Source organism: Eulemur rufifrons, chromosome 25, assembly GCF_041146395.1.
Source record: "Eulemur rufifrons isolate Redbay chromosome 25, OSU_ERuf_1, whole genome shotgun sequence".
Lineage (NCBI taxonomy): Eukaryota > Metazoa > Chordata > Mammalia > Primates > Lemuridae > Eulemur > Eulemur rufifrons.
In genome coordinates, this window is record NC_091007.1 from 17,369,479 (window position 1) to 17,386,176 (window position 16,698).

At 36.6% G+C, this 16,698-nt stretch overlaps 1 protein-coding gene across 1 annotated transcript in view; it reads left to right on the forward strand.

The window, feature by feature from the left end:
* Positions 1 to 16,698, forward strand: part of GPR158 (G protein-coupled receptor 158) — a 320,727-nt gene that overhangs the window by 29,072 nt on the left and 274,957 nt on the right. Inside the window, exon 2 of the mRNA XM_069458883.1 lies at positions 6,616 to 6,721. Within this exon, the coding sequence (XP_069314984.1) occupies positions 6,616 to 6,721 (106 nt within the window). The remainder of the gene's footprint in view (positions 1 to 6,615; positions 6,722 to 16,698) is intronic.

Genomic DNA, 16,698 nt, shown 5'->3' on the forward strand with positions numbered 1-16,698 from the left:
TGAAGGTCTTGGCTTTACACTCTGGGCTCTTGATTCTGTCCTCTGTCCTTTGTTTTCCCCTAATAAATTGCATGTGATTGCAACTGAGTAGCTTTCTCAGCCTGCCTCTTGATCACAGAAGATTGGAGGGAGTATTTTTTTTTTTATTTTGTACTATGTTTTTCCCTTTTAATTCAAGATGACAGTGCTCCTGTCTATGCCATACATTAAAAAATGTTGTGGATTTTCTATGAATCTTAGTAAATTTCACTCTACTAGACAGAAGCCATATCCACAAATTTATTTTGAGACAGGTAGCTTTTATTTCTTTTTATTTATTTTCTTAAAGATGGGTTCTCACTCTGTTGCCCAGGCTGGAGTGCAGTGGTGCTATCATAGCTCATTGTAACTTCAAACTCCTGGGCTCAAGCAATTTTCCTGTCTCAGCCTCCCAAGTAGCTGGGACCTCAGGCATGTGCCACCACATCTGCTAATTTAAAAATATTTTTACAGACAGGGTCTTGCTATGTTGCTCAAGCTGGTCTCCAATTTCTGGCCTCAAGTATCCTCCTTCCTCCCAAGTAGCTGGGCAAGGGACACCAAGCCTTAGGAGACAGGCAGTTTTCTATTGTGGGGCCTGTGGCTACTGTGTATTAAAGCCTTAAGAATCTTAGAATTCCTATTGTTTAACAGAGAGGGTCTAGGAGGCATACCCATATCGCCATTAAAGGGACTTTAGTCTAGCTGAAAGGTTCTATGAAGTACTGCCTTAGATCTTTTTGATGTCTTCAAGGATTTTACACCCCCACCCTGAGGCTGTTCTTTGCTCTGAAGCCATTTGCTATTTTCAGGATTTTTAGCCAGAAGAGACTAAGGATGAGAAACAGTTTTACTTTCAAATCGAGCAGTCCTGGTTCTTATATTTCTTTTAAATTTTACTCAAAAATTAAGCAGCTACATACAAGCATTATTCCCAATAGCCAAAAGGTAGAAGCAACCCAAGTGTCCAACCACAGATAAGTGGATAAACAAAATGTGGTATGTATATACAATGGAATATCATTCAGCCTTAAAAAGGAGGGAAATTCTGACACATGGTACAGCAAGGATGAAATTTGGGAACATTATACTAAGTGAAATAAGCCAACCACAAAAAGATAAATACTGTGATTTCACATATATGTGGCACCTAGAGTAGGCAAATAGAGACAAAAAGTAGAATGGTAGTTCTAGTCCACAAGCTTGGTAGAGTGAGGAAATGGGGAATTGTTAAATGGGTATAGTGTTTCAGTTTTACAAGATGGAACAAGTTCTGGAGATTGGCTGCACAACAATATGAATATATTCAATACTACCGAACTATACATTAAAAATGGTTAAGGTAGCAAATTTTGTTATGTATGTTTTACCACAATTTGTAAAAAAGCCAAAACAAAACAGTAACCAGCTTCTTTAGTCCATGTCTGTCTTTTTACCTTTATTCTAGGTAGCTAGAAAGAGCCAGATAGTACTTTCTGCATTTGCCTAGCAACCTCCTCAGCCAGAGGCACAAGCTCATTTGTTCACAGGTGATAGTGCTGTCAAACTTTCCACCTACTATTTAACAAAAGTCCCTTTTTCTTTTTCTTCCAATGGCATTTTCTTCATTGTCCTTCAAGATTCACCAACAGATTCTCACTTTCATTAACCATCTCTGAGGTCCTTCTAGCTTCTGCTTCTGCATGGTCCAAAGCTACTGCCACATGTTTTAGGTTTTTGTTATGGCAGCAATCCATTTCCAGGCACTAGATTCTGTTCCAGTTATCTATTGTTAGAAGTGAATGACTGATGGCAGCTGGTCTACCAGCACCTGTTTTCATCAACTCTTTATTTCAGCAGAACTTCTGCCCTGGCACTCCATCAATGTTGACTATATGGCCTGTTACTGCCAAGTTTTTGTAGTGATGGAGCAGGAAATCATTGTCCAAAGTAACATGGGGAAGAAGCAAAAGCATAATTCCAAAGCTTTCCATCAATCTATCCAATCTCTTTCTGCTCATCCGTAACAGTTCATGATATTTTCAGTTTGCTTGAGTTTCTTTTTTTTAAATCATTGTTAGTTTGGGTACTCCTTGGTTCTCTCCAGCATCTGCAATTTCTTTAAGGTTAATTTTGGGGGTGGGATGATTTAGGAGCTGAGGGAAAACGTTAAACCGCATGGACCATGGCAATTTTAGTCTCCTGGGAAGAACAGATCATTAACAATCAAATAATATGCTGTGTTAAGTGATGTAAAGAAGATAAGCATTATGTATTATGGGGAGAATAAGGAAGTTGATTCCAAATCAGAATTGTAGTTTGTGGGAGGCTTTAGAAAGGGGTCAGGTAGGAGTTATAATGTAAACCACAGTTTAGATAAAAGGACTTCAGGTATGAAGGCATCTATAAAGGTATGGCTTTTTAAGATAGCATGAATTTTTTAGGACCCTAAATGTAAATCTGAATTGTTTGGAATAAAGATATATGCATAGGAATGGCTGGAGAGGTTAGAAGTAGGAGGGGCCTGATTATAATGTTATACCAAAGAGCGGGGATTTTATTCTTTAGAAAAGTGAACAGTTAGGATTAGATTGACATGTTTCAAAGACTACATACACAGTAGTATATATCTAAGCTTTAGGGTACCTTGCTTGCATCGGAACCTTCTATAGGCCTGGAATGGGTACTCCCAATGAGTTTTGTTGTCAAATGTTTTTGTAAAATTTGCAAAAATAAGATATTTTGACTGCAATTGTCGCCATTTCTATAATATGCTTTCCATAGGCTGTGGGCATTTTGGGGAATTGGCTTAGAGGAAGTTCAGGATATTTTAGTCTGGGTTTAGGAATGCATATTAAAGTGAGAACTTCTGTGTATGGTGATTGCTAGCCATGATGGTATAGAAATGGCTTCTGGTAATACTTTCACTGCCCATGGTGCCTACCCATTCAGCAGTTATACCACAAAGACGTAGGGTCAAAGGTCACACTGTGATACTAATGCATGGTCATGATTTCTTATTTGTTTCCTAAAAAAGGATCCTAAACTGATATGAACTTCAGGACCTGTAAACCAGGATCTTCCCCTGGAGCCATGCCAGACAGGGCCAGAGAGTACGCTATTATCAAACTTTGTTTTAGTTCTGTGAATGATGAAGGCACGAACCAAGGCGGTGGCCAGGCAAACGGAGGGGAAGGGTCAAAATGCAAGAAGCACGCACGGAGTCTACCCTACGGCACTTGGCAACTGCCCTGACTCGGAGGCCCCTACCCAGAGAAAGATCAGTAGGGGACTCGCAAGTCTGACAGGCTTGCTGCTAGCAGGTGTCTGACAGAAAAGGAGAGGCAAATGCTGGTTTGCAGCAAAACTGCGCACCCAGGTGTTTGGGGTATCCTATTTGCTATTATTTTCCATTCTCTGGAGGCCACTTACTGGGCTTTTTAGGCCCCCGCTTTCCCGTCATCCTAAGGCCACGCAACAGGAGCCGCTCCCTCACCCTCAGAATTTCCCAGCGTGCTTAGCCGCTCGCCGGATGTGGATGCGGCACTTCCGCCCCAGGGGCGCCCGCTGTGGGACGCAGGACGCAGGCGCAGTGGGGCTCTCGATGGGCCTGGTTGACGTGTCAGTGCCAGTGTTATGTGAGTCCTTAGCTGTTGGCGGGCTGTGAGTGCCTTTTGTCAGGATACTCTCCCCCACAACGACAAGGTTTCTTCCCACTTACTCTCTCAGGCCCCCACGTCCCCCACAGGAAGTCTGTGGCGCCTTCCCCGGGGCTTCGTAGGTCTCGGGGCGCCAAGGCCAAGGCGCTAATGAAGGTGCGTCAGGGCTGATTTCCCAGCTGGGAAGCACCCAGCTCGTTACCTTAGGTGCTTTTGTGCAAGGGCGGAGTGCTTCGTGAGCTGGCCTTAAGGTTTGCGGTTCCCATATGCGAATCTGGAATTAAGGGGGAAAGCTCTCAGCGATTAAGATACCTTTTTTCTGAAGTCCGTTTTCTCCAGGGAAGGGACCCACCACGGTAATTGCAGCCTCCTGGAATTCCAGGTTAGCCCGTGTCCGCGTGAGCTGGAAGATGGCGGCATTACCACAATCGGCAGGATTGCTGAGGAAAACTTAACCTCATTATTACTAACAATTGTGGAACAAACAGGCACATTTTTGGGTTAGTTTATTACTTACAAGTACTTTTTGAATATTTCAGGAAGAATACCAAAATGTAGTAGACAAATGGGAAAGGTTATGATACTGGCAATTTAGAGTGTGAATATGAACTTATAACTATACCTTGAACCAGTGTGTTGAGTTAGAAATCCCACCTCAGAGGGGCTTATCCTGACTACCCTTCAAAGTTTTTTTTAACGTGTTCTTTTCTTATCCCCCTTACCTGCTTGAAGTTCCCCCCCATTGGTAACAGTATAACTTATTTATTTATCATAGCCATCCTTTATCTGTTTATCCCACACTAGAACTATTAATAAGATACATGAATGCAATATTTTTTCCCCTCTGCTTACTAATGCATTTCAACGGCAAAGAACAATTCTGGCTCATAGTAGGCACTCAGTAAATATTTACTGAATGAATGATAGAATGGTTGTTATTTTCCAAAGAGCATAAAGTAGAACCAGAAGTGGGTTTAGATGATTGGCATAACCTATGTGGGATATAGTTCTATTGAAAATCCCAGTAGTGAAGGCAGTCTACCAGTCAACGAATGTTTTTTGAATCCCTGCTTTACCCCAAGCGATAGCTTTCCAAATTCCTCGGAGTTTAGCATCCATTCTCCATTAAATATTTTGATACTTTCAAAAATGTCTTATGCTTCTTGGTGTCTCTTAGAGGCAGGGCCTGTATCATTTGCCTTTGTGTCCTCCGTAGCATATCTTACAGTGGTGCACATACTAGACAAGAAATATTTGTTGAAAGAAGAAAGGAGTAAACTGGGTGAGATAAGGCATTAGGTTGCTTGGGAATCCAGTTATTTATTACATGAACATTTGTTTCATGGAATGATGGCCCACAACTGTAGTATTTTGCAAACTGTTGTCTATTACTCTGAAGGATTTGCATGTTGGCCGTGGTAATTTTTGGGTTTTCATTTCAGCGATCAGCTGAAAAATTAAACATATTCTGGGTTATCTGGATAACCAAGGACTGGCAGGAGCTTTTAGTGTCTCTGTTTGTTTTTGTTTCTCTTTTGAGCATAATAGCGGTAGGTAGTGTAGTACTTTGTCACAGGTTAAAGAACAGAGGCAGACCAAAAAAAGCAAATGATTTGTTTACCCCAAATGAAGCCCAAATGACATTAAGCCACTCTATCAGAAGACTTTAAGTTTAAAGGGAGAAAAGAGATGAGAGAAGTGAGTCATGCAATGTGGTAAAATAGGCTTGCTGAACTAGCAGTCAGTACTATATTTCTGTTTTGAGAGGTGATTTCGTTTTGACAAAATACAATCGTTGGTTTTCTTAAATTAATACTTTAAATATTTTTGTTGGTTTTATAGTTTTGTTTATTTTGTAATTTTGTGGGTTTTCTTTGTAGTTACAAGAACTGTAAAATGAGAAATTTGAGCCTACTTTTATGTTTTGTATCTTTAAGTAATATCATAATGAAAGTAACTTAAGATGAGGGTGTGGGACCTTGAAAAAATGTTTTTACTTTTAGTAGTTTTTAGTGGGGTGTTTATATTTTACTCAGGTTTGTGAAAAACCACATTAGAAAGCTTCAGGTTTCAGGGCTGAGAACACTGAATATTTATTTCAGTAAAGTCCAGGTGTGATAGTTCAGTGTAGGGCAGATATTTTGTAGCAGCTGATGCTGATGGTGGTAAAAAACAGAAGGGAGGGAATCTTAAGAAAACGTAGAGAGATTGGTTGGAGAAAATAGAGAAATTTTAGACAAACTTGGAACTTTCTTTGCAATTTAGCTTTTGGCTGGCTCTGAATTTGTGTGTTGTCTTTCTTAGTGACGCTTCTCAAATGGCTAAGTGAAATGCAGTCTTTTTGTTTCCAGATGTAAAACAAAAGAGCTTAGTCAGCATTTCTGTAGGTGATGCAAATCTCTGTGCTGGGTGTGGAGCACTGGGAAGCTCAAAGAGCTGTTTAAAGTTACTACAGTAGAAGATCAGAAGGAAGAGATGCTTATTTTCTGATACTGTCCTCTCTACTTGACTCTCCAACTTCACCATCACTGGCTCTGCCATGGGAAATAGGAGTAGAAAAAAATGACATAAAGGCCTTGTTTTGATTTACTTTACAAGAAGGGGTACTGGGCACAGGTGTTATTTCAGATTCAAGTTTTCTGCCAGCCATATCCAGAGCAATATTGTCTGGAGTTCAGTAAATCAACAAACATTTATTGAACACCTATCATGTGCCAGGCATTATATGAGGAGCTGCAGACAGCTCCCTGCCTTTGGGACTTAACGTAAAACTAATACTTGTTGATTTTGTTCTATTCCCCATCTTTTCTTGGTGCACTTTAATTAATTATGAGTGGGCAATTTGAAAAATTTTAGTATGTTCTTTATGCTGATTTGTCTAATTTCCAGGATAAAATACAGAGTTAGAAATTTTAAAGGCTCATATTAATTTGTTCTTTTTATCCTTCTCTGTTTTTAGGGGTGTCATGAAAGTTGATATAAATCTTCAGAAAGTGGATATTGACCAATGTTCAAATGATGGCTGGTTTCCCGGAACTCACAAATGCCACCTTAACAATTCAGAGGTAAGAACATGAAAATAAAATCAGAAGCTCAGAAATGTATTACTTTTGAATATGTTGTATTTGTGTGGGTAAATGTGCAAGAGGCATCTTACTGGGGAGAAAAGTCCAATGCAGATCTCAGTGATGCCAAATGAACTGGAAGAGCAGCAGGAAATAAAATTTGTGCAGAATAACTGTTCATTTGGGGGCTAAGTGAAGGCCAAAGCTAAAATTATGTTAAAGGTTGGCCCTATTCTTCGAAATGGGTTAGAAATTTTAAAATAGACGTGAGGTGAGAAACCAGTCTCAGGCAGTATCAACCAGATTATGCATAGTTTTAAGGAAAATGATGCATATTGAAACATGGTGAAATTCATTCAGACACACTGCCGTCTACTAGAAAAGCACTAGAAGAGGTATGGCAGAGCAATTTTGAAAACAAGGAGAAAACAGTGTACAGGGAACTGGAAAGGAATTGTGGATATTTGTGTGTGATTTTTCGATTTCCAACTCTCGTCCTTGCTTGATTTGGTGGGACTCTAGCTGATAAGGATCAGTGAGGGAGATCATGCTTCTGTAAATAAGACTGTCACTTGTCTTTGTAGTTTCAGAGAGGAAATACGATGACATACTAATGATTTCATTTTCAGTAATCTATCTCTGAGGTCCCAAATGCTATGAACAATAAAGCTTATGTGCTTTGTGTACAATAAAGTTCCTGATCTTAAATGCTTGGGGTATGCCAACATTTATTCATGAATTTGTGAGGAGAGTAAACTTGATTTATTTGAAGTAGAGGGGATATTTCCACAAATTTAGTAATCTACATCTTTAATTTGAATTTTTGCCATTTGTGAAAGATGGTTGTACATAATGTAATTTTAAGGTAAAGAATTTTAAATTAGAAGTAAATCTAACAGTAAGCACTCATTTGTGCCATTACACAAACAAAAAAGCACACAGACATGTGCATAGGTGTACATGCATGTATTGTATTTGTATGGATATATGCCCATTGGATGTTTACCATGTGTATACCCTGCCATACACAACCCATATGCCCCCATACTCCCCACCTCCCTTACACTCTACACACACCTCCACCCTGCCCCCATACTGTCTACTACAATATTCCGCAACCTCCTGTCCCCAGGAAACTCTCAGAACACCCCACATCCCTTTAAATCTGTCACATTTCTCCACCATATCCCGATGACCCCCCAAATTCCTCAACAACCCCCATTCCCACAAATCCCCGCACCTCCTCCCTCGTGTCCATATATCTCCACACAGACAACCCTCCACCCACTCAGTTGGGACCCAATGATGTGTGTTAGTATTTCTGTCTTGTTAACTCACAGAAGTTAAGATCCTCTTTTTTTGTCTCTTTTCCCCATTCGTTCTTATAGTTTTGAACATTTCTGAGTCTCCACTGCCCTTCGGATGATTCTGACATTTCTAAAGATATGAATTTCAATAACTGATTTGGTGAATATCTTTAGCCTGATTATTATCTTCGTCCCAATGGCATACAGCCACTTAGCATTGTTTAGCCAGAGTGGACTTTTTTCTGCATGGGTGTCATATTGTGTATATTGATCTGTGTGCGCTCATTTCTGTATAGCCTTGTTTCAGTGGTGCTCCTGGGTGGTTCGATAAGCAGTCTGTCTAGAAACAAGAAGATACTTACTTTTCAGTTTATTACAGTTGCTCCTTGCCTCTAATAATCATGGTGTGGTTTTGTGTCTTTATAGCACATTTGTTTATTTGACTAGATGGTCATATTGCAAGAACCGTTTTCTCTTTTTATTTATTTTCAGGATTGATTTATTTTCAGGATTATTAATTTTCTGGGTTTTGTGTCTTTTAAAGCTTTCAAATAAACTTAGCCATTTCAAGACATCCTCTATTCTGATTAACAAAAACTGGGTTAAAATGTGTAACTTTTGGGATTACATGTGGCAGCATTATATTTATTCATTTCCTGTTGGAAAAACCAGAAAAATATATCCTACAAAACAACTGATAGTTCAGTGAATTTCATTTGAAAATGTTATAGAAAGAGGTTCAGTGATCAAAAAATAAAATTAAAAAACCTCTGGATCTACAGAATGCATATTTGACTTGGAATCTGGGTCTCTCCCACCCTTTCTTCCTTGCCCAGGTACTGGAGTTGAAAGTAAGGAATCTTTGTGTCCTAGGCTGTGCCCATGAGGCCCTTAGTGGGGTAGTCTGCCTTGCACAGTGCTGTCCTGGAACTCTTTATACATTTTTCTTGGGCTTCTCTAAGATCCTGTAGTTTGTACTGTTTTCTCTAGGCACCTGCAACAGTTCCATACCACATCCTCAGTCTAGTTGCTAGGAATAGTCTTTCAGTTCCTTTCCCCTCCTGATGTGAATTGGAGAGCAGAAGCTGGCTTCTCTTGAGGTTTCTACTGCTTGGGAAAACAGAAAAATCTCTTGTTTGGGGCATTTTTCATCTACTCTGGCTCTCCTTTGTTCTTTGTAACAAAGCTTCTGTTACCAACCCCAAGGATCACTGTGTAAGCTGGCTTATTTTGGAAAGTACTTTACACAATTCACATTTGTGGGATGTAGGGTCCTGTTTTTATAAATACCGTATCATTAGAAATAAAGACCTTCATCATGATTTACAGTGAGTTTTATTTTGCTAACGTTTAATATTCTTCTCTTGTAAATAGTATAGGAAGTTACAAATTTCAAAGTTATAAATAAGGCAAACTTTTCACTTTAAAAATTTTTCTGGCCATGTTGTCTTTTCAACCTCCAGGGTATGTTAAACTAGAATAGCAGATCTGATGTTAGAAATAGATTAAGTGGTATGAAACCAATGACAAAGGCCTCAGGAGCATTTTAGAAAGGCATGGAATGGTTTGTGAAGAAAAAAATTTCTCAATGAGTTTAGGTCATCACCAGGTCTAGGAGGCCACTAAGGATTTTTTGAAGGATATAGTAAAACAAGATCCTGAATCAACACCCTGAACTGGATTGTAGGATTATTCTGGCTGTCTTTACAACAGATCCCAATCACTTCAAAATGGATTTGATCATGTTTTCAGTATACCTGTAAATAATTCTTTACCTATTTTTATATCAGTGTTTATTTTGAGTACATAAAATCCTCTTCTACAGAAGTTTATTAAAAACATAAAATTAACTGGTATTGTTATTTTAAAGATTTTCTTTTGCTTTGTTTATACTACAAGAATTATTTTAATCATTATTTGAAATAGGAAACATTAGGGCAGTGGCCTTGAAACTTTTTGGTTATATTCTGTTAGTAAAAATGCTTTAAGCATCAACCTATGGTATGTAGGTTAATGCTTATGGTATATAGGTTAAATTTACAGAGTATATGCATCTTTTGTTATATAGTCAGTATATTATAAATTAGAAAACTTGCTAAGGTTAGGAGATGAAGGTGAAATAGTATTTAATATAAATTATATTATTTGATAAAAATAAATAATTATGTCTTTAGAGCAGTAGAATTGATTTGTAATTTTTACAGTTTTTAGTGACAATGTGATGATTGATTGTGTCATCATTTTTGAAAATCTTAGTTTAATACTTAGTAATGCAGTGATTCAGAGGTCTCTAAGTTCAATTTATTTTTGTATTTAGTTTTAATGTTTGTCATTGAGAAAGATGCCTCACAAGGATGTATGAATTTGAATTAAAGAAATGAATTATTGACTCTGTTTGCTAAATTATGATCATTTTTTAGTTCTATCTACCAATTTTGCAAAGGATTTTGCAGAAATACAGCTGGCAGTTTTTCATATTACCGGATGTCAGTTGGTCCTTGTAAACTAATTGGAAAGCTGGGCATTTGAATATTTTAAAGGAATAGGTTAAAAACCCATTGAATATCTACAAGTGGAGTATTTTAAAACCAACAAGGAAGTTTTATTTCCAAGTTCAAACTGTAGGTCTATGTGAATATTTTTAGTTTTTGGCAACAAAAACCACATAACCACTGAAAGCATTTTAAATATCGATTTTCAAAACGTTCATTTCAAAAGACTTTCTCATGGATTGTTAAAATGTCACATTTACTTCAAAGGAATGGCTTATGTATTTTTTTTTTACAATACCTGTTGCATAGACACTCTTGACAGCCAACCACTCGTCATCCCAGAATAGGGTAGCAAATTTAGAACATTTGCCTTTGTTTTGTAAAGAACAATGTCTAACCAATCTTTAAGCTGAGAAACAACTACTTCACTTTGAAATAATCAGAAAATCTTTTTGTGGGAAGATATTCTAGGTCACATACCATCTCATTATGAAGAATTGTAAATATTTTACAATTTAAAATAATGTACTCTGAAAATCCTTCTAAATGGCCAATTATAAATGGTAATAAATTGGAAATTGAAAGCAAATGAAGGAACCAAGTAGCCATTGTTAATATTTCTGTCTTGAAATGCTCAGTTTTCCTTCAGGATCTGTCAAGTGCCTTATCAGATTTATGGTCATATGAAGTATAGATTGAGTGAGGGCATTGGTGTTAACTCAAGTCTTAAATATTAACAAAGCTTAATTTATCTCTTATTTTTTATGTAAAAGTTAAATATAAATGGAAGTTCTAGTATTTTCTTCATGTATGCCAATTAACCTCTCGTGTACTCTGCTTTGGAGACTGCTTTTGGAGGTTATCAGAGTCACTGTTCTATCTAGAATCACTGGAATGGTTGTGTTATCACCTCAGTCATTGGTTTTATATTGCTCTAAGATAGGTTCCCATATTTCTTTTTTTCTTTGGAATGTATTTGGGGAAAATCTATTTGTAACTCACTGCCGCATTAGATGTAAGTTAATGGATCTCTAAAGATACATTTTTTAAATGGTTACAACATCAGAAAGGATATCATTTAGTATATGAGAAGAGGAATTTAATGCAAAGATCCAAAGAGAGGAGTTAATCTTTCTCTTTTGAAAACCCTCTAACATACAGAACATAGCTTGTTCATTTGGCTACAGAAGGATTTAGCGTACTTTTCTAGACATCCTTCATTTAATTTAACTTCCAGTTTAGTGAACACCACTTAGAAATAGCAATATACTAGTTCTATCTTGTAGCTGCTATCTCACTGTTGCTCTTTTCTCTAGAAAATTTCTGTTTTACAAACATTATTGTTCACCTATCTCTATAATCATGCTGTCCAATATGATATCTGCTGGGCACACTGAAATTTAAATGAAAATTAAACAAAATTAAAGATTCAGGTAGTTGGCCTCACTAACCTGATTTCAAGAGTTTAATAGCCCCATATAGCTAGTGGCTACCGTATTGGACAGTGCAGTGGACTCTGCTTTAGAATATGGTCTAGCTTATAGTATAGTCAAGCCACACAGGTGCCTGATACTGTGTTGAATTAATCTCACTCTGTTGTTAGATGGCTTCCCTATAATATATAGCCATTGCTTTTGATTTCTTCTACTGGAATTGCCCCAAATAAAATTAAGCTTTTTTCCTTTGTAATGGTAGCCATCAGATATTTGAAGACTGCTGTCAGCTACCTCCTAAGTCTCCTTTTTTCTAGGCTAAATATGCTGTGTCACTCAGGTGTCCTTGCTTTCCCACGCTTAGCCAAAAGGGGCCCTACCATCATTATTTGGATCTTTATTTGTTTTTGGAGTGTGAAGCCCTAACTTATTTGAGTTTGTTATACAATCTTTTCTAAAATTAATAGAAACTGTATTTTTCTGAGGTTTTTCACTCTCCTCCTGAGAGTTATTTGGATTAGAGATTCTGGAGTTGTTCCAAAATTAGGGTTAGAAGTCACTATTCTGAAACGACTGTACTTGGTTACCTAATAAGTCAGTTAAGGGAAAGCTGTGGCTATTTTATGTTTTCAGCAACTGACCCAGTGGCTATCGCCATCTTGTGGTTGGGGGAAAGAGAATCTGTAGTAGAAAACTCTTGATGACGTTAAACTGTGACATCTCCTTCACTATTAGAACACTATACATCTTTCCTATGGAGAGTTGCAAGCAGGTTTGTGTGTTGTGTTCTGATTAAATCCTAGACCACTGTTTCTAACATTGTCTCATACCACCCAGTTCTGACTTTGGTCTATTCATATCTAATCAGTGTACTAGGCTTCTCTGTTTGAGATGCATTTTAAAAGTTTGCGGAACTATTATTTTTAGTAATTCTTATTATGATTAATAAGATTTTTAAAATTTTCCATGGGGTACTTTTCCTAATAGATTAATTCAAATCTTTTTTTTTTTTCATTCATACAATGTATATTTATTAAGACCTGCTATATACCAGGTACCGTTTTAGGGGTTGGAGGATACATGATGAACAAGGAGAAATTTATAATTTATAAGAAATCATTTCATTCTAGAGGGAACCAGAGGGAACTTTAAAATGTATCAGTTGACTAACTTTTTAAAGTACTAAATTAGCTAAGGGACAAAAATGTCATACATTAATTTCTGAGATACAGGAATGAAGGATCTATCATAAAAGATAAATCTTCACACATCTTCCACAAATATAGGGATTTACCTATGGGATTTTCAAACAGTAAAACAAAATATCATACTTATTATTGGTGAGGATTATTGTTAGGGATGAAAATTGTTAAACTTTCTGGCAATATGGTAAAAAATGTATCACCATCAAAAAGTATATACTTCTTTGTTCTACCTTTTCTTTTTTTCTACTTCTTTAATTTATCTAAGGAAATGTTCTAAAATTATCATAAATATATATGTATTAGATTACGTATAACAATATTATGTGTTGTAAAAATTTGGAAACAAATACACAGCAATAAAGAAGTGGTTAAATAAATTATAATGCATTAAAACATATAATACCATATTGCTATTTTATGTGAATATAATTCATTCATTGATACAGAATGATATCCATGATATATATTTAAAAAAAGAAGCAGGTTCTCCAGTATGGCTTAAGGATTGGTAAGAATTTGGGGATATAAAGAAAAGTGATGTAACGTGAGAAAGTCTATCTGGAATGAATTTAATAGGTGAGTTAGAGGCTTGGTAAAAAGCAGCCAACATTTTTTCTTCTGAAAATGAATTCTTTTAATTTTGAGAAGTGAAATTCATAACTATGGAAATGTGTGCAGGGTGACCTGTATAAGCTAGTTCACAGTTTGGGTAAGGTGGGTGGATTAAAGGCAAGAGGGCATATGCAGCCTCAAAAGAAAAATCTGTCTTGTAAATATTAGTGGTGCCTCTATCTAGGACTTGTATGGAGTTGGGAAGAAGAGCGTGGAGAAAGAGGCAATTGGAAGAACCTTGAGCGTGTCTGTGAGGAGGTGGCAGATTTGTTGCTATATTCCTTTTTGGCTCACAGTGAGGATAAAAATAGTATCCTCAAAATACAATAAATGCAAATACAAATCTCCAAGTCAAAGGTTACAGAATGAAGTGGATGAATCCACAGTAAACACTGTGGATGGGTTTCACTTTTTCTGTTATTTCAGCTTAACAGAATTTATCAAAATTTAAAAAATAAAGCTACGTATTATTGATGCTAATAATGGCTACAAGTACTAAATAGTGCTTGCTTTGGACCAAGAATTGTTCTATGTGCTTTACATATGATAATTTAATCCTTATAGTCCCCATTTTACTAATAAGAAATCTAGACCTAGAGAGGTTAAATAACTTACTTAAAATCACACAATTAGTAGTTGGTAGACCTTGAATTAGAATCTAGATTTATCTGGTTCTAGAACTGTGTTTCTTTTACTACTATCTTATACTTATTGTTATTTTCTAGGAAATACATAACCAGATAAATTCATTTAGGCTTAGTAGTGAGCATGTATGGGTTGTTTTAGATTAAAAACTCTATTTAACTTTGGGAATTGGGTAGCAGAGATTATGGGGTGTTGCCCTATGTCAGGTGCTACTTTAGACATGGTGATAGGCATTATGTAAAGTAATTGCTGTGAAAATCCAGCATCTCTCTCAGTGCGGAGAGGAATTAAAGTTCCCATAGGCTCTGGATTTGTGTCTAAGGCTGTACATTAGGAAGTGATTGAATGGATTGATGTAAACTTTCCGAGAAGGTTGTTATAGGCTTTATTTGGGGCATTGTGCTGGTCAGAATATTCATTAATTCTTTGAATAATGATATGAGAGACAAGTAGTTAAGAATAACAAATTGATTGGAAATTAAAAGCAGAAACTAAAAAAGATATTGCTGGGTTTGGAGAAATGGACAACCCTATCAGGATGAAACTTAATAGGAACAAAGGTAAGATCCTGAATGTGAATCAAAAACCCTGTCTTTTCAAGCATAGGGAGAATGATGTGGTTTAGTTTGCAGCACATGTGAGCAGTATTTGGTTGGGAGAATAATTGAAAGTTCAGTATGAGTCAGCAGTATGGTATGGTTGCAAAGCAATGGCAGATTCAACTTTGTCTTAGTTCTCTAGATCTGGGAGGTTTATATCTCATGGTATTCTAAACTTAGCAGAAAATACCTGACATTGTATGACAAATTCAGTTCTCATAAATTAAAATGTATATAGACACAGTGGATCCCCTTCAGAAAATTAGTATTACTATATAGACTTTGAAACTTTGTTTTTTTGAAGAATCAAATAAATTTGGGATGTTTTTCCAGGAAAAACTCATGGATCATCTGATAACTGTCTTTAAATATCAAAATTGCTATTATGTGGATACTTATGCTTTTTCTCAAGAGACCCAGGGGCTAGGACTTACTGGCAAACCAGCAGGAACTGGAGAAGGCTATGTTTAGTTTAAAGTAATGGAACTTTTAAGCAATCAGAATTGTTCAAAAGTTGAGAATATACATTTTTAAACAGGAGATTGTAAATTTGAATGTCAGAGTTATTCAATTACACATTACCAGGATGACCACTTGGCGAGGATGCTGTAGGCCTTGGTATTTTCAGCCGTGAAAGGTACCACACGACAATTTTGTGGGGCTCATTAAAACTGCATGTGGTATTGGCTATATAGTTATACTAGACACCTCTTTAAGTTTTTCTGGAACTCTAAGATTTTATACTTCTATTATACTGTAAAGGGAACCACTAAAAGGTGTTTCCATCCAAAAGAACACTCTCATTGTCCTTGCATTGGAAGTACCTTGAATTCTCACATTTTATGTGCTTATTTCTGCCAAACCTGAGATTTTCTAATTTTTTTTATGGGATAACAATAAGGCAAACTATTATTCAGCATTGATGCCTTCTTATAGGATTAGATTTCTAGTTACCCATTGAGCACTTTTGGGATGGTAATGCAGAACTGATAAATTGTGATGAAAGTGAGGGAAAAAAAAAAGCCAAAAGATGCTTAGCTGACGTTAGATTGCAAATTTTAGATAATCTGAACCAGAAAAGGGGCAATATAGGGGGCACCATTGATTTTTATTAAAAAAAAATCTAATTGGCCTCTTTTGCTTATCAAGGAACCAGATATCTTAGAGTAGAAGATAAACCCATTTTCCAGCTATGACAAGGTCATGATGTTGGTGTCTGCTCTTGAATGACATTCATTTGCATACATTCCATGTCACTAGATTGTATCACCAACCTTCTTGAACCTTTGATCTAGTGTTAGGACCTTTGATGTATTTGAATTAGAATGTACAAAGGAGTTCTATATCTGCCTGTCTATCTGAGATGTAAAACCACTAAGTCTTGATTTAATGGTGGAGACCAATCAGGTTTCTACTTTATGACCTTCTGTACTACATAAAATATGTAAAAAAATAAAATAAAATAAAATAAAAACCTCACAAAATCTTACTCGTGAGTGGTGTAGGTAAAGGCACTTTTGATAAAATTTGCTAGGCTGTTGTTTTAGTAACTTTCTCTTGCTCAAGCCTGAAGAGACTGAGATCCCCAAAGCAAGGTGTCCCACTGATACAAAGTTTATCAATATCTGTATAAGAAAATAATTATTTAATAATAAAGTCATATTCATTTAATACTTAATTACCC